Here is a 23,826-nt window from a genome sequence, read left to right on the forward strand (position 1 = left end):
CGCCTCCGGCGCCCAGAATAAACGAGCGGCCTTCCTTGTTTTGCTTAGATCGTCGCCATGGCGACGAGCAGAGTGACGTCATGGACGTCAGCCGACGTCCTGACGTCAGCCGCCTCCGATCCAGCCCTTAGCGCTGGCCGGAACTTTTTGTTCCGGCTGCGCAGGGCTCAGGCGGCTAGGGGGGCCCTCTTTCGCCGCTGCTCGCGGCGAATCGCCGCAGAGCGGCGGCGATCAGGCAGCACACGCGGCTGGCAAAGTGCCGGCTGCGTGTGCTGCACTTTATTTGATAAAAATCGGCCCAGCAGGGCCTGAGCGGCAGCCTCCGGCGGTGATGGACGAGCTGAGCTCGTCCATACCGCTCAGGAGGTTAAGGGCCTGTTCAGACTATGCGCGTTCCTGGACGTTTTCAGGGAACGTGTCTGGGTACCAAAAACGAATAGGAACGGCTCCTAATGCTTTTGAATGGGCTAGTTCACATGTATGCGTATGAGACGCATACGTTTCTCATCCGCATTGCTGCACGCAGTTCTGTGCGTTACGCATAGAAACGGACGCAATGAAAGTCTATGGACGCGTATCAAAAACGCGTAGTATTGCGTTTTTAGCGTCCGTTTTCCTCTGCGGTTCCCATAATTTTTTTTTTCCCCCTGGGTCACGTGTGTGTGCAAAACGCAATAGAATACGCATTAGAACGCAAGAAAAACGCATGCGTTTTTCAACTTGCGTTTCTTTGATTTTAAACGCATTCTTCATACGCAGATAGTCTGAACAGGCCCTAAGGGCTTGTTCACACAAGCGATTTTCTAAGTGCTTGTGATTTAAAAAGCTCTTGCTAATTGTAAAGCTATGCGAGTACAATTACATTTTTTAAAAACCACACAGCATTACATTAGCACAAGCTTTTCAAATCACTAGTGCTTAAAAAGAGCTGATTGGGCCCTTAGGGTTGGTTCACCCTTTCACACACAGTGTTCTCCCCAGAATTTTTTTACAACTGGGTGACATGAAAAAGTAGCTGGGTGAGGTATGCATGTATGGCCCTTCACAACTCTGCTTATTGCATATGAGGAGGTGAGCCGACGATAGCCGGGTGCTCATTAAAATTAGCCAGGTGGAACACCCGGCTAAAAGAGCCTGGGAAGAACACTGACACTTACAAATGCAAAAAGCTAGCCATTATCACTAACATTTTGCACAGGTGATTTTTACGGGATTAACACGTAAACATCACTGGACATTTTCACTTTTTTTTTGAGCAATCACGATTGAAATACATTGCAAAAAAAAAAACACAAAAAAATGCTGCATGTAGCGCGTTTTGCGTCTAGCATGAGATCACTGCCATAAAGTTAACATTGTGCTAGCACTTTAGAAAGCGCTAGTGATCACGGGCAATTAGCGGTATATGCCCGCTAATCGCTCGAGTGTGAATGGGCCTTAAAGAAAATATGAAAGTTTCCAAAAGATAAAAAAAAAAAATACTACCCGATTCCAGATGTCTTCAGGACCACCTCTGTCCCATTTTCACAGCTCCCCAGTGCTTTTTTTTTTTTTTTTATATATACCGGATTTTTCAGACTAAGATGCTCCAGACTTTAAGACATACCTAGGTATAAAAGGCAAAAACCAGGGAGGGGGAATATACTGAACCTGGTGCGTCTATGGTCCAGGGGCGTCTTGTAGATGTTCTCCCCCAATTATTGTATCCTCCTCCTGTCCCCCTTGGTGTCCTACTCCTGTTCCCCTCTGGGTCTGCCTCTTGCGCCCCCCCTGTGTCCCCTGTTGAAAGTAATTAGCGGCAACCACTATTACTCACCTCATCTTGTTGTGTGCGCTCCGTGGCCGCGGTGTCCTGCTCTGCTTCTGCAAACGTAATTAGCAGTAGCAGCCGCCAGCAGGTACCACTCACATCCTTGGAGCTTACCGCGATCAGCTGCTTCTGTCTCTCACTCTTTCCCCCTAGCACCAGCACTTCTAGGTCACGTCATTACTGACGCGACCAGGTCTAGGGGGAAAGAGTGAGAGATGGAAGCAGCCGATTGCCGCAGGCTCAAAGGAGGTGAGGGATACCTGCCAGCGGCTGCCACAGTTAATTACGTTTGCAGAAGTAGAGCATGTCACCACGACCACGGAGTGCACATCAGGGGCACAGAGGGGGACAGCAGCTGATCGCCGCACACACTTAGGATGAAGTAATAGTGACTGCGGCTAATTACTTTCAACAGTAAGAGCACAGGACACAGGAACAATACAGGGAGTCCCTGACATTGCGACGGGTTGGAGGGTTCGCAAGTCGGGGGACTCCCTATATTCGAACTATAAGATGCAGGGACTTTTTCTTCCCACTTTTTGGGGAGAAAATGTGTCTTGTCCGAAAAATACAGTAAATCCTGGGGGCTGCGGCCATGTTGCCAGATTAAATCAAACTTTATAGATTTTAGATTAAAAAAAAAGCAGCAGGGAGCCGTGAAAATGGGCAGAGAGGTTCCCAAAGACATCTGGATTCAGGTAGAATTTTTTTTTCATCATTTAAGTACTCACGGGGGAACAATTGTAGCTGTCGCTGCACACGGGAGCGTGTGCGCGACAGTTCAGAGACAGTTCGGCGACAGCTCGTCGCCAAGTCCCTCTGCATACACACGGCAGCAGAGGGATTAGCGATGCGGCGGAAGCTGTCGCCGAGGTTCCTCCCCCCCGCCGGATGCTCCGTGTACTGTGTGTGGGTAGCTGTCGCTAGCCCGCATACACATGCGGGGCTAGCGACAGTTCCGGCGAGGTTGCGGCGACGGCTGTAGCTGGCGATTGAACATGTCAATCGCCTGGCGACAGCTCCGACGGGCGACGGTTCGGGGCGCGCGCGTCATACACACGGGCGAACCGTCGCCGCAACACGCGTACCCCGTGTGTAGGGTAGCGTGGCTGCAGGTAGTGGCAAAGAGGTGCATCTTTAGCTGTGGGAGGCGAAGAAGGGGCGCATCTTTGATTGAATGAAGTGCAATGGAAGTGCACTGGGACCCCACTGGAAAATCAAGCACTAGCAGAGATCCCCCACCCCTACTCAAATTTCTTTAGAAGCCTCTTGGAAAAACTAATCAAAATCAATTGCGAATAAGACAGGGGAAATAAATCCTAAATACATCAGTATAAGAAACAACACTGGAAGCAAATCACATACTAGGTTTTTCTTCACATTCTGGAGTGCCGGGTCTGCTTGATCCGCCCTGCTCTGTAGAAGCTGGGACCCCCTTTTTGCTTTTATCAAATTTGAAGCGGTCAAGGTTAAACAAGCTCATCTCTTACCACTAAGCTTGTCACAACGCAATATGGAAACAGAATCTGTAAAAGAAGAAGAGAACTTTAACCCAAAGTTCAGTGCAAATGTATATGAAGCATGATAGCACATGGCATTTACAAGCACATTTTGTACTGTTTAGTATTGTGTATATCAATGAACATGGCAAAGTATGACTAGCCAATCATGCTATATTGTATACAGAAAAAAAAATATCAAATTTCAAACATACTTCAAAAAAGAGAAGTAAAAATTAAAGGATTAAAAAAAATGGTTTTTATTTGGCACTTCACAATGCATTTTGTGGGTCTGGTCAACTTCTTCAGGTATCTTATGTTTTAGCAATCCTCAATATGATCTGATATGACCCAAGTTAACCACTTAATAAATGAGATTTAAATCATGGATTCAAGGTTTGCTGGTTTACATAGGATCGCCACTGCTCTCCATCATAAATAAAAAAAATCAAGAACCTGTTTCTGCTGGTGTTGCTCGGATGCCCCTGATCACAAATTCGAGTAAATATGACCACGGCAGAATCGAAATCAGGATACGCCGTGATCGTGATTTGAAACGGAACTCCGAATTCGACTCAGATTTTAGCCATGATTACATGATCACGGATTTGACTTTAACATTAATAGCAAAGCCCCATACATGCTACAATCACCAAAATTGCAAAGATTATAAAAAGGTGAGAAGTGGCTACTATTAAAAAAAAATTCAAAAAGAACTCTTAGTTTTTGAGAAAATCGCTTTTAAAGTTAAAATTACCACTTTAAATGTGGCTATTAATTGGTAATAATTGGTTTTAAACAGGGAAATACACTTTAAGCCAGTGATTCCCAACCTTTTACGGCCCGGGGAACACTTTGACCATATTTTTCTCCGGGGAACGGCGGGGGCGCGCGGGTGTTTGCGCGACCTAGTGGACAGTGCCGTGTGTAGCAGGCTATGGGGGGGGGGGGGGGGGGCTGGGGTGCGGCTGCATAGCTAGCATAGTTGCCCCAGTATAGGGAGTTTAGTTGTCCCAGTATGGTTAGTATAGTTACCCCAGTATAGTGCCCCAGTATAGCTAGTATAGTGCCCCAGTATAGCTAGTATAGTCCCAGTATGGATAGGTAGTGCCCCAGTATAGGTAGGTAGTGCCCCAGTATAGCCAGTAAAGTGCCCAGTATAGCTAGTATAGTGCCCAGATAGCTAGTATGGTACCCAGTATAGCTAGTATAGTGCCCAGCATACCTAGCATAGTGCCCAGCATAGCTAGCATAGGTAGGTAGTGCCCAGTATAGCTAGTATAGTTGCCCCCAGTGTAGCTAGTTTAGTTGCCCCCAGTATAGCTAGTTTAGTTGCCCCCAGTAAAGCTAGTTTAGTTGCCCCCAGTAAAGCTAGTTTGGTTGCCCCCAGTAAAGCTAGTTTGGTTGCCCCAGTAAAGCTAGTTTAGTTGCCCCAGTAAAGCTAGTTTAGTTGCCCCCAGTAAAGCTAGTTTAGTTGCCCCCAGTAAAGCTAGTTTAGTTGCCCCCAGTAAAGCTAGTTTAGTTGCCCCCAGTACAGCTAGTTTAGTTGCCCCCAGTATAGCTAGTACAGTTCCCCCCAGTATAGATGCCCAGGAGGGGGGGAAGCAGCGCTAGAAGGAGGGGCAGTGGAGGCAGCGGTGGGGAGGGGGGAAATATCCCCCATCTCCCTCACCTGGGACCCCTCCTTCTGCCTCTCTCCCCCTCCATTTAGCGGTGGCAAGTGCAGGGCGGCTCGGCGGCGGGGAGACATGCGCAGACTTACCACTTCTGCGTTCCAAGCGCCGGCAGCGTCATGTCGTCAGATCTCCGCCTTCAATGCCGCCCACTGCTCTTCTGCTAATCAGGAAGCACAGTGGGCGGCATTGAAGGCGGAGATCTGACGACATGACGCTGTCGGCGCTTGGAACGCAGAAGTGGTAAGTCTGCGCATGTCTCCCCGCCGCCCTGCACTTGCCACCGCTAAATGGAGGGGGAGAGAGGCAGAAGGAGGGGTCCCAGGTGAGGGAGGGGGGGGATATTTCCCCCCTCCCCACCGCTGCCTCCACTGCCCCTCCTAGCGCTGCTTCCCCCCTCCAGCGTACTGGACGGCACACCTGGCACCATGCCGCGGCACAGCGGTTGGGAATCACTGCTTTAAGCAATCACAGAGTCCCTAGCAAACTACCATGCAGGCAGGTGCGGAGTCCCAATGGCACCTCGCGGTGGTACCACTGGAGGAGGATGAGTGGACAACACCACAGTAACACCCAGAGGTTTTTTTTTTTTTTTTTTGCAGCAACAGCAATGACATGGCAGCAGAGTTGTCCATAGACCCTGGCGGTGGGAACACAGACTGCAGAAGGGAAATGCAACAGCGACGGCAGCAGGAGGACTAAGGTGTGTTATCAGCACTCAGCAGCAGCACAGAAAACTATGGCACCTCACTGGTGGTACCACAGCATGAAAATGCCACACAAACATTACAACATTCGTGGACCCTGGCAGTGGGAACACAGACTGCCTGGAGGGAAATGCCGCAGCAGGAAGAGCAGCGCGTGTCCGCAGCAGCAGCATATGAGGTCATGGGACATGACAGGTGGCACCACAGCAAAAAATTTAATGAACCAGGCCAATTAGGAGTAGGTTGTAACTTGCATTGGAAAGGCAGGCATTATTAAAATTCGCAGCCACTTCATGTCCCCATGTCGCCGACAGCAGGAGCCAGGAACTCACCTTCCACACAAGCCTGGCTAATTTTGAGGAAGGACAGTTTGTCCACAGAGTTATCGGACAGCCGAGAGCGCTTTTCGGTGACCACACCACCGGCCGCACTGAAGCATCTCTCGGAGAGGACACTGGAAGGGGGGCAGGACAGGACTTCCACGGCTGGTTGCTTAATGATCACTAAGCAACCAGGGACGCTTCTCTATGTGATCCAGCTGTCTAAGCCGTATAATCACCAGACGGCGCAGCTAAGCCCCGAGACCGGTAGTGATGTTAGATGGCAAGTGTGCATCGCTTCCCACCGCCAGTAGCCCCGCTCACCGCACCATCTACGTTGCCAGCCCTGATCAGGCTGTCATAGAACGAGGCGACCTGCAGGCATCGGCACAGATGCGCTCTATTACACTATTCAAATAGTAAGTGCAATACATAAGCATGTTTTTATATACAACTAAAGGTAACGCACCATTGGAGTGCTCTCCCCATTCCCTTTTGCCTTTCAGAATGCTTCCTGCAGTCTGTGCACAAGGGCCCCCTGCAACTCCCTTGTACGGCGCTCAGTGGTGGATGGTGACGAACTGTCCCAACTTCCACTTCAGACGCGGGTCCAGGATCAAGATAATTCAGATGTCCTCCTTTTCACGTGAAGGCAGTGCAACATGTGCGCAGCCATGTGGAAGAGGCAGGCACTGGCAGACAGGGATGCTCTCACAACTAATAACGAGTGTGTAAACATTCAAATTTGTGATTTAAATGAGCATTAATAGCTCAGGTGTGGGGCGGGGACATAAAGGGTTAGTTACCCATAATTCTGGCACTTCCCTGCGCTCCAAATAGCTTGCACGCGTCCTATTGGACGTGTTTCAAGCCTCATCACCACTCACTTCCTCCTTCAAGGAGGAAGAGGCCAAAAGCGAGGCTTGCAACGCGTCCAATAGGACGCATGCAAGGTATTTGGAGCGCAGGGAGGACGCGGAATTATGGGTAACTAACCCTTTATGTCCCCGCCGCACACCTGAGCTAAATAATGCTCATTTAAATCATCAATTTGAGTGTTTACACACTCGTTATTACTCGTGAGAGTATCCCTGTCTGCCTCTTCCCCATGGCTGTTATTACTTGTGAGAGCATCCCTGTTGGCAGACTGTGACACATCTTTGTCATCGCCCCCTCGAGAGGACATGCCTGTCCTCGTCTTTCTGCGCCATGTCCTCCTGAAACCGCCACTCCCACACAACGGCAGCGGCGCTCTGATGCTCCCCCTCAGCATCCAGGTTAGGGACCTCCAACTCCTCCTCCACTATCTGAAAGTCATCGTCATCCTCCTCCTGTGAGGTGGACTGTGCTAACAACTGCTCCAGATGGGTCAGGGCTACCTCCCCCCTCTGCCATCAGATCGCAGTGCCCTGTCCAGCAGGCAAACCAGGGGCACCCATTCACAGACTGATGCCCGCTCCCGGCTCACCATGTTGGTTCCTTGCAGGAAGGGAGCAAGGCACACTTGCTGCATTTGTGTCCACTGAGCTAAGGAGATCAGCTGCAGGTTGGTGGAGCCATAGACGTTTGCCTCACAGATGTACCTGCTGACAGCCATCTTGTGCTGCCACAACCGCTGCAACATCGCCAGGGTCCAGTTCCAGCGAGTTGGGACATCTATGATCAGGCGGTGTGATGGCAGGCTCTCATGCCGCTACAGGTCTGCCAGGGTTGCAGCTGCTGGTTCATCCCCGGGTAGGTGCACTGGAAGCGCTTCACCACCAAATTAAGGACGTAGGCCAAGCAGGGGATGTGCTCAAGTTGTCCCATGTGCACTGCAGAAACCAGGTTGGCACCATTAGCGGACACCACATAACCGACTTTGAGGCCTCTGGTGGTCAGCCACATCTGCTCCTACTCCTTGAGGTTGGCCAGAATGTAGGCAGCCGGCAGTTTCTCCTTCCCCAGGCTGACCAATTTCAGCAGCGCTCGGCAGTGGCGAGGCTTTGCGCTGCTGCTGAGGTGGGCTTGCTTGAGAAGTGTGGAGGGAATGGGATCAGAGGAGCCTGCTGCATCCCCCCTAATGGCACCACCAACTGGCCTGCTGCCGTGCCAGCTGCTGCGTTCTTCTCATCCCCCTTCCCACCAATGTCCCCCAGTGCGCAGTAATGGATAGATAGCGGCCTGTCCCAAATCAGTTGCTCCACGAGTCCATGGTGATATGGACCTGCTCGCCCATGGTGTGGTCAAGCAAATGGGCCATGTTTGCCACCACAAAATCTTACAGTGCTGAGATGGAAAAGTTGAAAAGTAGCGGCGGCTGGGGATTCGCAACTCTGGGATCCCAAACTGGAGCAGCATGCGCATATCACTCCCCTCCTGCACCAGACAGTATGGAAGGAGCTGGGATCACATGGCCCGGGCCAGCAAGCCGGTCAGCTTCCGGATGCGCCTGTGGCCAGGAGGCAGATGCTTGGTCAAACCATGCAAGCTGTCGCTCAGCAGGGTCTGCCAATATCCTGCAGGGGAAGCTGAGGAGGGAGTACTGGAGAGAGCAGGAGGCCAATGAGGACTGGCTGGCCTCACCACCCTCAATGTCTGCGGCATGAGCTGCCGAGGACGCACTGCAGGAAGTGGTGCGTTTTTGTGCTGCGGCGCCTTCACAACCATGAGGGAGGGATGCTGCTGCTGCTCCTGAATGTCGTGCGGTGGGTCTCCTGCTCTGATCACCTGGTCCTTCAGCCTCTTAAACTCTGCAAAAAACATTCTGGTGATAGCTCTTCAGTGGGTCTAGAGGGATGAGGTATCCATCTTGACCACATTGCGCCCACGGCTCAAGGTTTTTTTCAGGAGTTACACACTGCATAGCTTGCATTCCAGGTGGACAAATGGAAATTCCATATTGGGGACGTAAACACCCCCCCCCAGGACAGTCCTGACAATCATTCTTGTTGTTAGGAAAAGCTTTTTTCCTGATCTGCCCCCCCCCCCCCCCCCCCCACCCCCCCCCCCCCCCCCACGACACAGACCCCTCTTCCTCCTCAAAATCTGCTTGTGTTGGCCGGAGCACAACCTCCTCCACATGAGGCCCCATGATGATATCCTCAAAAGCAGCCAGCAAGACGCTCCCAGACACCGGGCTGCTAGGGTGGATGTTAAAAGCATCCTGAGGGGGGGGGGGGGCATTGCCTGCTGCTGCTAGTACTGCTGCTGGGAGTGCTGGTCAAAGCGGAGGTCTGGGAACAAGTGATGGACTGCTCCTCCGCCATCATCTTCACCACTGCCTCTACCTGCTATTCTTGAATGGCCACACGGCGACCCAAGGTGCTGAAATTGGGTGCCAACAGCACCCACTGTGCTGCTGCTGGACGCCTTTCTGCTGCATCCACTGAGTGCCCTCTCTCTGACAGTGGACCAGTCCCAGATGCGGTGGCGGCGATGGCACTCCCTCTCCTGCCATGGCTGCTGGCAGACATTCTCCGTGCACAAGATTTGTAGGTGAAAAGAGTTCTGCTTTTTACTGTCAATATGTGTGTGTGGGGACAGATGGTATATAACAGGGGGCTTTATTTATTGATTTATTTTTTTTTAACTACTTTAGCCTTTTGGACGTATCTGCTACATCCAAAAGGCTGCTGCGCACTGGTGCAGCTGATCACACGCTCTCGTGCCGCCGTCCATTAGCCCGGAGATCAATGAATGGGAACTCAGTTAGGCCCAGTGCACACCAAAAAACCTCTAGCAGATCTGCAAAAACGCTAGAGGTTTTTGAAGCAAGATTTCAGAGCTATTCTAGGCATGTTGTCCAAACATGTATAGCGTTTTTTGGAGCGTTTTTGTGTAGCAGATTTCAAATATGTTACAGTAAAGCTGTTACTGAACAGCTTCTGTAACAAAAACGCATGGAAAAACTGCTCTGATCTAGCGTTTTTCAGAGAGGTTTTCCACTTGCCTGCTTGCACTACGCACAGCAAAGTAACTGCACGCTGGCACAGTACAATATCACTGACTACACTGAGTGACTACAACTAACTTAGGTTGATCACTCACTGGCTGGCTAGCTAAATACCAGTATCAAATACAGTAATAGAGCAGTAAAAGCAGTGAACGCCTGCCTGCACTAAGCACAGCACTCAATAGACTGTCACTGACAACTACACTGACTAAAACTAACTGAAGTTAATCACTGGCTAGCTAGCTAAATACAAGTATCAAATACAGTAATAGAGCAATGAAATGAGGGAGAACGTTGTGTTTTACACTCTTGCTTTCTACAATATGGCCTGGAGATGCTCTCTCAGTGCCACAGAGTCTAGCAAGGACGGAGCTCCTGCAATGGCTGCCACTTTATATACTGGGGGTGGGGGGGGGGGGGGGGGGGGGAGGGCAGAGCCTCCCCTCCTATGATTGGTTGCTAGGGCCTACACTGGGGGCATCCGATTGGCCCAGTGACATAATTTCCCCATTCACGGATTTCCGCTTTATCGGCCAAATCCGTAATTGAAATCAGTGATAGCGGACCGATCACGGATTTCAGTCACGATGTCGGATTCAATAAAACCCACTTCTCAATTTTCCTGAGAAGCTGCCTCACAGACATGGCTCTTGGGAACTCCTCATGTGGTATGGTGATCTCAAATTTGTACCCTGTTATTTAATGTACAAAACTGAATATGCGTTTGAGTTTCAGTAAAAAAATATTTTTTTTTATTCTAATATAATAAAACAACTCAAGATCCATTAGCACAGGATTCTAGCAGAAAATACCAAAATTCCTGCTAAAACTTAGTTGTGTGATGCAGCAAACATGGCCACGTGCAGATCGAGCTTCTATTCTTTACCAGTAAACCCCTGATTCTCAAAAGAATCGCATGCCACCACTGCAGAGCCCCAACCGCCCAAAGAGTGCTGGAAAAACGATTTGCGCTGCTTTCCATTTTAAGATACTTGTAATAGCAATTATTTTTTCTTTAGACTGAAATGTCACCCAGCCTCACTAACTAACCTGTAAGTGCTGCAAAAAACATTGTTGTATCCCTTAAAGAGAACCTGTACTGAGTAAAAATATTTAAAATAAACACGTGAGGTAACGTAAAATGAACATTACATAGTTACCTTGCCATCAGTTCCTCTCCGAAGCTCACCATTTTCTTCTGACAATAATCCCTTCCAGTTCTGACAATATATTTTGTCAGATCTGAAATATATCAGTTGCTGTCCGTTATAGCTGAGAGGAAAACTGATGTACCAGGTAATGTCCATGTTTCCCTATGGCTCAAGTGGGCGAAGTTACAGTTTAACTGTGTGCTGACCAGAAAGCTGTTATGGGTAATGGCCATTTTCAAAATGGAGGACGGAAAATTCCCTGGATCACAGTGAACAAACAGGACGCGGGACAGGAGAAAGACACTGAGGAGTAGACTACATGGAAGGCAAGTATGACTTGTGTATGCTTATTTTGACTTAATTTTCATTTTAGTGAACAATAATATTTTTCAGATCGTATTACATGAAAACAGAGAAGCTACAATTTTTAGTAAATAATAATATTTGTCGATAGCTTTTTTAAAGAAATTATTGTTCTGCTTGGTGGATTTTTCTTATAGACATGATCATTACTGGTGCGGAAATAATCACAAGTTGGATTCTTTCGTGATCTAGATAGATTAAATATGATTTTTTCTTTCAATCTGATTGATCTTAGTGAAAATATGAGTAAAGTTTTTGGGAAGGTCAAACGCTCATCCAGATGTACCCTGATATAGGCAGGCTTAGTGAACTTTTGACCCTTATACAAACTTTAATATCTTAAAAACTATAAAAGATGGAACAATGGTTTTTGTAATACAAATGGGCAAAAGCGCAGAACTACCATACAAGTTTCATGTCCTTGCCCTGTTCTAGGGAGGATGGGCAACATTATCTGGGGGGAAAAAATGCAGCACAAAGGGATATAGCACTAGCCAAGCATGATAGAATTTTTACATGTACAGATTGTAGGCGGTCCAATTTCACAAAATCGGCTCCAAAACTATCACCATGAGCTTGCTGGTTAGTCTGTACCTATCGGTGTTACAAGCCCTACTCCATAGAACAAAAATTAATACATGCAATGCACTGATGAGGATCAAACAATCCGAAACAATCTGTATGAGTGTTGGATTATTATGGCTCTGTACAAATTAACAAGCTGACACATCATTGCATTCCAGCGGTTCTGGAGGTGTGCTTAGCTTCAAAGGGTAACAATGGTTGATTTGCATATATTCAGCAGTGATGCACTGGGAGACATCTCAGAGCTCACTCCAATCTGAATTAGCGTAAATTCTTTCTGTTTTAAGAAAGCAAACTTTTATTTTTCTTAGCATCTTAGTAAGGGGGCTTTTAGGACCATTGTAGCCCCTCACACACTCCAATGAGTTCTGGGTCACCATGAGCTTGCTGGCTAGTCTGTACCTGAGGGATTGTCAATTGTGCGCGTGTACACATCTTTACTGTCACACAGAATCTTCTGCACTTAGGTTAAAAAGAAAATTCCTCACAGAGAGAGTTCAGTAAAAGCACAGTCCCTGCAGCTCATTTCCATGGTAAGCCTCCAAGGGAAGTGTTAAATGCTTATTAAAAAAAAAGTGGCTAAAATGGTTTTATATTTAAATTTTTATTGAAAAATGTACAGAAAGAAAACAGAACATGGATTGAGAAATGCAAGTATTAGATAAAATGTTCTCTTACATCACAAATGCACAGGTACATAATATAACATATGCTATAAAGATACAACTGTGTATTCCAATTATCATACTTGGTTTACATAACACTGACTGGGTTTGAGATATAAATGTTTTTACTGAGAAACATTAGACTGAAAGAACAATTGAAAGTCCATGCAATAAATGAGTAGAAAGATTCCTTGTGCATTAACCAGGGCTGTGGAGTCGGTATAAAAATCACCCAACTCCTCAGTTTATGAAACCACAGATTCCTACTCCAGGTATCCAAAAATGTCTCCAACTCTTCTACTCCACAGGCCTGGCATTAACATTTTCCAGATTCTGCACTGCATGTATAAAAGGACCAAAGAGAATGGGCATGAAGTTTCAACTAATTACTGTAAATAGAAAGCAACTGGCTCAGGTTAAGAAAAGGAAACTAAGGTGTTTGCCACTGTGGTATGGTTTATTATATAGGAATTATAGTTTTAGCTGAGCTAGTCTTGAAAAAAAAAAAACAGTTAACTTTAATCTTTAAATCTTTGATTTGAGACACTTTTTGCGATTTGAAGGTGGTTGTATCTGACTTCCATGTGTTTAGGATTTGTAGTCTAGTGGTACATAATATATGGGAGACCAACAATCTGTGTAGGGATTGAATTGCACCTTAGTTAATATGTAAAAGTCCAATGCAGTATGTGGTGGTATAGAGTATCTTATTATTTCACTTATAAGTGCAGACACCATGGTCCAAACCTCTTGAATAAAAAGACAGCACCATAATATATTCATATAAGTGACTAAATACCTTTAAAATTTCTCCAACATAAAGGGGGGGGGGGGGGGGGTTTGACTGTCTGAAAAGAACTTGTGAGGAGTCTATCTATAAGTATCTAACCCATACAATGTAAAACTAATCTGGCCTGCAGAGCCATCAAATGTGGCCCTCAAGTGGTTTTCCCACTTTGCATTATGTATAGAGGAAGGAGAGAGGAGTCACTAGTCACCAGGAAAATGTATAGGGGAGGGAGGAAGGACACTAGACACCAGATAAATGTACAGGAAATGTATAGAGGGCCACTAGACACCAGGGAACCGTAAAGGGGAGGGATGAGGGCCACTAGGCACCAGAGAAATGTATAAGAACTGTATAGGGGAGGGACGGGGTCACTATACACCAGGGAGGGAGGTGGCCACTAGACATTGAGGCAGGCCCTCGCTTGGTTCCAGTGTTTAATTTTGGTCCACTTCATATTTGAGTTTGACACCCTGGTCTAATCTATATATTTTGTGAAAATGTTTCTCAGTGCAAAATGTAGTTTTTGCTGATTGGGCAGGAAGCTCTTTCGATTTGCATCTGGGTTACTGAAGTTTTGACGTCTACTATTTTGTCTGCTACAGTTTGATACCAGCATGAGATTTCTCTTTTCAGGTTGTTTGTAAAAGCTCTAATATAGTTAGGAATTAGACGTAAAATTCATTTTTTGGGTAAAGAGAGGCTTTACTTTTTTTTTTTTTTTTAAACAGGAGTCTTTAGTTATTACAACATAATGGCAAATCAATTAAAGAGGGGAAAACTTGACTGTAATCTTGCTTTAAACCAGAGCTCCCCAACCCTGTCCTCAAGGCCTGCCAATGTATTGCAGGAGACCATGAACATGCACAGGTGGGGTAATTAGTGTCCAAGTAGGGCTGATTAACTACCTCTGCGGGTTTTCACAAAACATGCACTGTTGGTGGGCCTTGAGGACAGGGTTGGGAAACACTGCTTTAAACCAATTCCCATAATTCTTCAGAGTCTTGAGTTAAGAATAGACTTAATGCATTTAGGGGTGTGGTCCTGGTCAAGACAATGGCCTCGATTCATCATTCTCTTTGAGATAACTTTTTCCAGTTTGTTAAATTACCGAATTCGAAGTTTAGCGATTTCTAGTTGTATTCATCAAGGTTTTTCCTCATTCGGTGTGAATTCGGTAACCAATCGGTAACCATTCGGTAACGTGTCGATATTTCCATTTTACAGCAGTAATTTAACACAAGGCCATAAGATTCCCATGGAATTGTGGGTAAAAGGCAGTCCTTTGAGCACTACGTAGCAACATTCTGAATAGGGCTTAACACCTGGACCAGGATTCTGTAAGTGGCTTGGGACAATCCCACAATTTGATCGGAGCCTTTTCTAAAAAAATATAGTGCAGCTAGCAAATTAGTTAACCCTGGCACTGCCTGTGTTCTCTTACAAGATGATTCAAGAGAAATGCAGATGTCCTGTTATAGCAAATAAATCTATTCTCTTGCAAATTGATACGATTGTAGACCTTATTCTTGCCCTTCTGCACCTTTGAATCACTCTCAGCTGATACATAACCACTTCAAATGGCTCCATCTTCTCTGTCAGCAATGATCTGACAGGAATAACGACAGAGCAGTGAAGGAGATAACTAATCCTAAATGTAACGCTAAACCACGCCCACTTTCATTTTCGTGAATTGCACTTTCTTCCGTTTTAGCGAATCATTAACGAATCGTTACCGAATCGTTAGCGAATGTTCGCTAACAGCTGTAGATAACTTTGATGAATCCTGAAATGAAGTTAACAAATTTGGTATTTTACCAAACTGTTAACAAATTCGCTAAGTCTTGATGAATCGAGGCCAATCTCCTGAATTCTAAACAATGTCAGAATGGGAAAGAAAGGTGATTTAAGCAATTTTGAGTGTGGCATGGTTGTTGGTGCAAGAGGGACCATTCTGAGTACTTCACAATCTGCTCAGTTACTGGGATTTTCAAGCACAACCATTTCTAGGGTTTACAAAGAATGGTGTGAAAAGGGAAAAACATCCAGTATGCGGCAGTCCTGTGGGCAAAAACGCCTTGTTGATGCTAGAGGTCAGAGGAGAATGGGCCAGATTATGCAAGCTGATAGAAGAGCAGCGTTGACTGAAATAGCCATTTGTGAAGCCACAACACGCATAACCTTGGGGCGGATGGGCTACAACAGTAGAAGACCCCACCGGGTACCACTCATCTCCACTACAAATAGGAAAAAGAGGCTACAATTTGCACGAGCTCACCAAAATTGGACAGTTGAAGCCTGGAAAAATGTTGCCTGTCTGATGAGTCTCGATAGAGTCAGAATGTGGCGTAAACAGAATGAGAACACGGATCCATCATGCCTTGTTACCACTGTGCAGGGTGGTGTTGTAATGGTGTGGAGGGTGTTTTCTTGGCACACTTTAGGTCCCTTAGTGCCAATTGGGCATTGTTTAAATGCCACGTGTTACCTGAGCATTGTTTCTGACCATGTCCATCTCTTCATGATCACCATGTACCCATCCTCTGATGGCTTCTTCCAGCAGGATATTGCACCATGTCACAAAGCTTGAATCATTTAATGGTTTCTTGAACATGACAATGAGTTCACTGTGCTATGACAATGCGTTCCACACAGTCACCAGATCTCAACCCAATAGAGCATCTTTGGGATGTGGTGGAACAGGAGCTTCGTGCTCTGGATGTGCATCCCACAAATCTCCATCAATTGCAAGATGCTATCCTATCATCAATATGGGCCAACATTTCTAAAGAATGCTTTCAGCACCTTGTTGAATAAATTAAGGCAGTTGTGAACGTGAAAGGGGGTCAAACACCGTATTAGTATGGTGTTCCTAATAATCCTTTAGGCGAGTGTATATTATATTATTTAGTATTTATATAGTGCCGACATCTTCCACAGTGCTGTACAGAGTATATTGTCTTGTCACTTTATTGTCCCTCAGAGGGGAATCACAATCTAATCCCTACCATAGTCATATGTCTATGTATGTATTATGTAGTGCATGTATCGTAGTCAAGGGCCAATTTAGAGGGAAGCCAATTAACTTATCTCTATGTTTTTGGATGTGGGAGGAAACCGGAGTGCCCAGAAGAACCGACAGAGACAAGGGGAGAACATACAAACTCCTTGCAGATGTTGCCCTGGCTGGGATTTGAACCGGAGACCCAGCGCTGCAAGGCGAGAGTGCTAGCCAGTACTCCACCGCACTTGTCCAGCAGCCTGCCCCTCCCTGGACGAAATCGGATTGCCGTTCAGTCCAGCAAGCGGGAGCAAGTTGAGGGCCGTTGTTGAGGAGATGCTGGGCCTATTTCAGGGTGTGGAACTGGAGGAGGATAATGTTGTGCTGGGCCAAGCACAACCGGATTTTGAGGCTGAGTGGCGGCCTGAGGCAGGGGATGTTGGGGTGGAAGAGGTGGTGGGGTGGTCAGAGGAGCTGTTTGAGGAGTATGAGGAGTTGCAGGACCCTGCTTTTGTGCCTCAGTTCTCCGGCAGCTCAGAGAAAGAGGCACTAGCAGAGGAGCGGAGGCATGCATGAGAGGGTGGGACAGAGTAGCATGGCGGCCAAGTGCAAGGCCAGCAGTGGGCATGGAAACCAGGAGCCACAGCCTGCTGATTCAGCTGCTGACACCACCAGCCAACCCCCAATCAGAAGAAGACCCGCACCCACTTCAAGCCGCAAGGGGGTGTTCATGTCTCCAATCTGGAATTATTTCCATGTGTCCAACCTGGATGAGTTTTGCAGTTTGCAACTCCTGCAAAGCCACTCTCAGCAGAGGTCAGAATCCTCCCAAGATGGGTACTGCAGACCTCCAGATCCACTTGAAAAGCCACCACCTTAGGGAGTACAGTGAGTTTGAGAGGCTGAAGGAAGCTGGTGGTCAGAGCAGGATAACCACTGTGCAGCCTTCAGCAGCAGCATCCCACCCACCTGCTCATCCAGCAGCAGGAGCGCATAAACGCACTACTCCCTCCAGTGCACCCTCCAGAGCTCCCGCAGAAATTGAGGCTGGTGAGGGCAGCCAGTCAATGTCCTCCTCTGCAGGGCAGCAGCAGACCCTGCTCAGCGACACTTTTCCGGGTGTGACCAAGACTCTGACTCCCAGCAACAGGCCCATCCAGAAGCTGAACAGGTTACTTGCCTGGGCCATGTGCTCCTAAGCTCCTGCCATATTCCCTTGTGCAGGAGGGGAATGATATGCATGTGCTCTCGTGCAGTATGGGATCCCAGAGGGGCGTATCCCCAGCCACCACTATTTCTCTCGCATGGCGATTCCAGCACTGCACCAGTTTGTGGTCGCAAACATGACCCTTTCACTCGATCACTCTGTGTGCAAGCAGGTCCATGTGACCATGGACTCTTGGAGCAGCCGCTACAGACAGGAGCGCTACCTCTCCTTCACTGCCCACTTGGTCACATTGGTGGAAGGGGGCGAGGCTTCAGCAGAAGACCAGTTGGTGGTGCCCCGGGAAAATGCAGCAGCCTCCTCTGATCCAGTTCCCTCCACTGACGTGGACACACCCCGCAAGCATCTACACTGGTGCAGACACAACCCACAAGCATGCCCGCCTCAGCAGCAACATGAAGCACCGCCACTGCCAAGTGCTGCTGGTAACGGTCAGCCTGAGAAAAGAAAAGCTGGATGGCCGCCAACATCCTGGGTAACCTCTGGGAGCAGAGGTGGCTGACCCTCAGAGGCCTCAGAGTCAGTTGTGTGGTGTCCGACAACGGGGCCAAGCTGCTGGCCACCCTCCGCAGTGGAGACTTGACCCACATCCCCTGTCTGGCCCATGTCCTGAACCTGATGGTGCAGAGGTCCCTGCGCACCTACCCAGGATTGGACAATCTGCTGGAATTGGCGCGGAAAATTGTTCATTTCCACCACTGCCTCGGGGACCCTGGACTCACTGTAGCAGAATGGGGGCCTGACAGCACACTGGCTCGTGATTGATGTGCCAACATGCTGGAACTCCACCCCAGCGATGTTGGAGTGGCTGTGCCAGCACAGGAGGACAGTCACCTGCTACATCATGGACAAGACTGTACGGCACCACAAGTCTCCAGATCATTCCTGCTGCGGACTGGTGACAGATGCAGCAGGTGTACCTAGAGTTGGCTCCCTTCCTGCAGGGGTCCAACATGGTGAGCTGGGAGCGAGTGCCCACGGTTTGCCTTCTGGACAGGGTGGTGGTTAATCTGCTGGAAGAGGCAGCCCTGAGCCAGCTGGATAGCTGGCAGCTGCACAGTCCACCTCTCAGGAGGATAAGGTCTTGCAGGTGGTGGAGGAGGGGAGTTGGAGGTCCCTGACCTCACTGCACTGGGGGGGTGGGACGGTCAAGCACCACTGCAGTGGTGTGCGGTTGGGGAAGGCAAGTCGACACCCCAGCTCAGCAGGCAGATGAGTATAGGGTTATCGTCTGTTAGTGGGGGGGGGGGGAGAGGGGACACGCAGATGTGGCTGACATGGCACACCTCTTTTCCATTGGAGCGCACATGCTGTGTTGTCTGCGCAGGAACCCCGGGCAATTCAGATGTGTGTGAGGGAGGACATCTGGATCACCATGATCCTGGACCCACAGCTGAAGGGGAAGCTGTGGCAATTCATGACACATTCAAACACTGAGTGTCAAACAATGAAGTTGCAGGCGGCCCTGATTCGTAGACTGAAGGAAGCCTTTCCCCAGCCTTCCATCAACCCCCTCCCCGTCCAGCTAATCCAGCAGGTGCCTATGGCCAGCATTAGCAGGCGCCCAGGAGATCTGTTGAGTCTCACCAGGCGACTCTACATGGTGGAGCTGCCCAGAGAGGGCAGCACCTGCAGCTGACCCGCATAGTGGCTGACTACAAGGGGTCCTTCAGTAGCTTTGACACCGAGAACCCAGTGGACCCTAAGGAATACTGGGTCAAGAGGCTGAACATCTGGAGGGAGCTTGCCCAGTATGCCCTGGAAGTCCTGTCCTGCCCCCCTTCCAGCATGCTCTCAAAGAGGCTTCAATGCGTCTGGTGGCGTGGTCATGGAGAAGTGCTCTTCTCTTGTTTGCTCTCGTTTGTGGACATACACACCTTCCTAAAAATGAACCATGCTTGGATTGAAAGCGATTTCCTGGCCCCTGTTGTCAGCGAGAGGGGGACATGAAATGGCTGATATTGCTGGGCCTGACCAACGCTTTGCACAACCTCCTGCTATTCGTAATTTATTTTATTTTTGCTGTGGTAACTCCACCAGGTTCCATGGCCTACCCTACACTGCTTTTGACACATGCTACTGCGGTTACTAGTGTGTGAAAATTAGCTCTGCTGTTATGAAAAAAAAAAAAAAAAAATTGGAGGGATGGAAACTGTGCTGTCCGAGTTGTGGGGAGGCCCCAACCGTGGCTGCACAACCACTTCACAGAACCTTGTGGTCACTGGACACTTTTTGCTCAAATGTAAATAAAAGCTGAGGAATGTTCAAATCTTCAAGTGATGCACTAGGGTGGCTATATACATGCTATATACTGAGAAAACTTGTGTGTCATGGAGTCAGCTGGCTTTTGGACTCTTTAGATAATCAATGAACAGAAGTTCAAAAGCAATTCTCCATCTTATAACAAAGTGCTAAAGCAGACACCTACAGTGCTTTTAAAGGAACCCGAGGTGAGAGGGATATGGAGGTCAGTGTTCTCCCCAGGCTCTTTTAGCCGGGTGCTCCACCCGGCTAGTTTTGGTGAGCACCCGGCTATCATCGGCTCATCTCCTCCTATGCTGCAAGCAGAATTGTGCAGAGAGGCACCGGGCCTGCATTCTCTCATATTGCCCAATAAAGCAGTCCCGTATTTTTAAAGTCAGATATACACATCTGATTGTGACTGTGTATATGATGTGTACACAGGAATCTCTTATATATACGAAATAACATCTATGCTGCAAGTATAAAGCCTGATGTGTAGCCGTGTCACTTATAGAGATGGTCAATGAGATGGAAATAATTCTGCGTGGATTCTGACTTATGCAAATGTATGCTCGTGAAATCAAATAATTTGATGTTAAAATTTGGTTTGGTGACTACGAATTAAATGGTACCTGAGAAGGATGAAAAGTAAAGTTTTATACATACCTGGGGCTTCTTCCAGCACCCTTCAGGCTTATCAGTCTCTTGCTGTCCACCTCCACCACCTGGATCTTCTGCTATGACTCCTGGTAATTCAGCCAATCAGCGCAGTCCGGCTGCATGCCGCTTCCACAGCCAGGAGCGTTCTGCACCTGCGCAATAGTGCTGCGCAGGTGTAGTATGCTCCCAGCGGTGGAGTGTGCATGCGCACTACACCCGACTGGCTCAAGTACCTGGACCCATAGCAGAAGATCCAGGTGGCGGAGGAGGACAGCGAGGGACTGATTAGCCTGAAGGGGGCTGGAGGAAGCCCCAGGTATGTATAAAACTTTGATTTCATCTGTCTCAGGCTTACTTTGTTACACAGTAGTACTATACTCTACATATGCACTCTCCACAGAGCTGCAGGGAATCCACAGAGAATGTTGTGCACATTGAACACAGAGGTGTTGTCTATCACCCATAAACCTGGTTCAGATTGTGCATGAAGAATGTGTAATAGAGGAAGAATCCCCTCATTTCCCTGCAGAGTACCTGCACATCACTCTTACATGTACCCACAGTTACATTGCCTAGGGCCTGATAGATGTTCTTTGTTCCGGTCTGTACCTTTTACAAGTACTCTTACCAAGGACTAGTTTTAGTCTATGACTAAAGGGAATAAATATGGCAGTCTACATATCCTTCTCACTTCAGTTCTCTTTTAAAATTCCTAAGTGTTGGCAGTTGAGACGAATTTCATGTTACATACTTTCAATCAACAAGATTGTAATATGCAAATTAGAGGAGTCGGAGGAATCCTGAACTGAGGAGTCGGAGTCGGTGGATTTTTGTACCGCCTCCACAGCCCTGCCTGCAATACAGTACAAAGCTTACTTGAAAACTTGCCTATGATCATTTTCTTCTCATAGCAAGAGTTAAAGTGGATCCGAGATAAACTTTTACTCATTGCATAATTGTGTTCCTTTCATATAGTTTACAGGGCATTCCTCAAGCCAAATACTTTTTTTTAATACTCTAATTCTCTATAAACTAAGCAAGCCTCACCCACAGCTCCTTTGGTGCCTTGGCTTATGGGAGCTCAGTCTGGGCAGAATGAAGAGGAGGTTACTAGCCATTGATTTCAGAGGCAGAGGGGAGGAGGAGATGGGACTGAATTTACACACAGGCAAGCTGATAGCATCTCCAGCCCTCAGCCTGTGACAATGTGACAAACAGAACATGGCTGCCCTCGTATCACAGGAATAAATAATCAAACTTTTGAAGCGGTTTGCAGCTAGATATTCTGTGTAAACATAAATGTATCTAAACTTTAGATAAGATATATAGACAAGTTACTTGTTATAGTTAGTTTTTCATCTCGGATCCGCTTTAACAGACCAATGTTTATGTATGCAAATCAAGCAGCCGAATGGCAGTCAAATGCAGCCATGGCTCTCCTGAAAAGTAAACAGAAGCCAAAACTAGAAAATGCTCAAGTTTAAAAGTTAATTATTGCTGGAAGCTTAATGCCCTAGATTTTACATTACGCTCCCCATAGTAACAGTACACTATTTTTTTTTATATACCAGAGCAACAAGTTGATACACTGCTTGCCACATTGGATCTTTAAATGCCAGTGACCCCCAAATGCACTGTTCCCCTTCTTACCCTGCCAGAAGCTGTGCCTCCTCCCCTCCCAATAGCAGAACACATCACTTTGTATTCCAGAGCAACCCACCTCTGGAATTGATTGTGCCTCACAATACAGCTGACAGAATTGAATTCAATCTTGACAGGCAACACTAGGCCTTGTTTCCATTTGTGCGCTTCTATCCGCTTTTCAGCAACATGTATCCATCTGTAACATTGATGTGCTGATAAAAAGCGGACAGAAGCGTACAGATGGAAACAAGGCTTAACAGTAAACCTTCAGTAATGTTCAAGCTATGGAGAACAGTATAACAGAAAATGTTTCATCCTTACAAATGGACCATAACTGTTACTTATGAACCTTGAAACAAGACCTATTATATAACTGCCAAAGCATTCTACAAAGCAAGTACAAAGCAGATTGACACCAGGGGTACCACATAACTTGGCCTGAATTTCTCTAGCACAAGGTACACAATTTATAATAACATCATCATTATATCCACTTATAGATATAGAAACAATAAACATTCTTGCAGTGTTACTTAGCCAGACGCCGTTTGACAGCACGCATAGCTTGCAGAGCGCCCTGATAGGTTTCTGACACCTAAACTCATAACAATAGCACCAGTGATGTTTGCCGCAGTATATTTAGAGGCAAAAACAGACTATGTCCATAGGGAGAGCTGGCTGGCAGCATAATAATGGCTCTGCCTCTGTTGTCCCCATACGCAGCGCTCTCTCACACGCTGTCATCATTACAGCACACAAAGGCTCAGCACCATCCAGCCGGCTTCCTTCCCTCCTCCGCCCGCCGGGCATACACGCTCTCCTCAGCCGCCGCCTGCTACAAGTCACTCACCTCCCCTCTATCTCTCTCTGCTTCCCGCGGCTTCTCGGGGGTACACCAGCGCGCAGCCTGATGACGACAGCATTCACACCGGGTAGACAGTACGTGAGGCGCACGGATGACGTTGCACACGCAAGCATACGCTCGCTACAGTCCTTGGATGCTGCGGCTGCGTAACAGGAGGAAGTACCGGTGTAGTTTACCTGCCCAGAATAACGCACTAAGAATTAATGCGTGTATATTACGGGAAAGCGAGTAATTCGTTAAGTGGAACTCCAACTGCATCACACTCGCAAGTCTTTACTGTGCAAAGCAATACCTCTGTGCTTTGCCTCTCTATTGTCTCTCTATTGTCTTGTGTGAGAGATGCACAATCTAAAACAAATAGTTAAAATAATAATTTCTAAACCCTATGTGCGTACATGTACCCAGATTTTATTTTAGCTAGTAGCAGGTAGTATGAGAGCCAACAGATTTTAAAGGTTTTTGTTTTTTTTTAACTTTCATTTACCTGGGGCTTCTATCGGCCCCTGCAGACGTCCTGTCCTCAAGGATCCTCCAATCCACCCCCCCCCCCCCCTTCCCCCCAAGCACCTATTTTTCAAAATATATAACACAAACCCATGCCTCCCAACTGTCCCAATTTCGCCAGGACTATCCCGGGTTGGGGGGCAAGGTCCTGTATCCTGGCGACCCTTTTCCCCTTTGTCCCAGACCACC

The 23,826-nt window shown here is 47.6% G+C and overlaps 1 protein-coding gene across 1 annotated transcript in view; it reads right to left on the reverse strand.

Moving 5' to 3' along the window:
• The window catches only part of SMARCAD1 (SWI/SNF-related, matrix-associated actin-dependent regulator of chromatin, subfamily a, containing DEAD/H box 1), a 168,856-nt gene extending 145,638 nt beyond the window's left edge, over nucleotides 1–23,218 (reverse strand). The window contains exons 1-2 of the mRNA XM_068232555.1: nucleotides 23,119–23,218; nucleotides 3,176–3,336 (exon numbers count right to left, since the gene is read on the reverse strand). Coding sequence (XP_068088656.1) covers nucleotides 3,176–3,293 — 118 coding nt within the window. The 5' untranslated portion in view covers nucleotides 3,294–3,336; nucleotides 23,119–23,218. The remainder of the gene's footprint in view (nucleotides 1–3,175; nucleotides 3,337–23,118) is intronic.
• Nucleotides 23,219–23,826: the final 608 nt, after the last annotated feature.

Source organism: Hyperolius riggenbachi, chromosome 1 (genome assembly GCF_040937935.1).
Source record: "Hyperolius riggenbachi isolate aHypRig1 chromosome 1, aHypRig1.pri, whole genome shotgun sequence".
Classification (NCBI taxonomy): Eukaryota; Metazoa; Chordata; class Amphibia; order Anura; family Hyperoliidae; genus Hyperolius; species Hyperolius riggenbachi.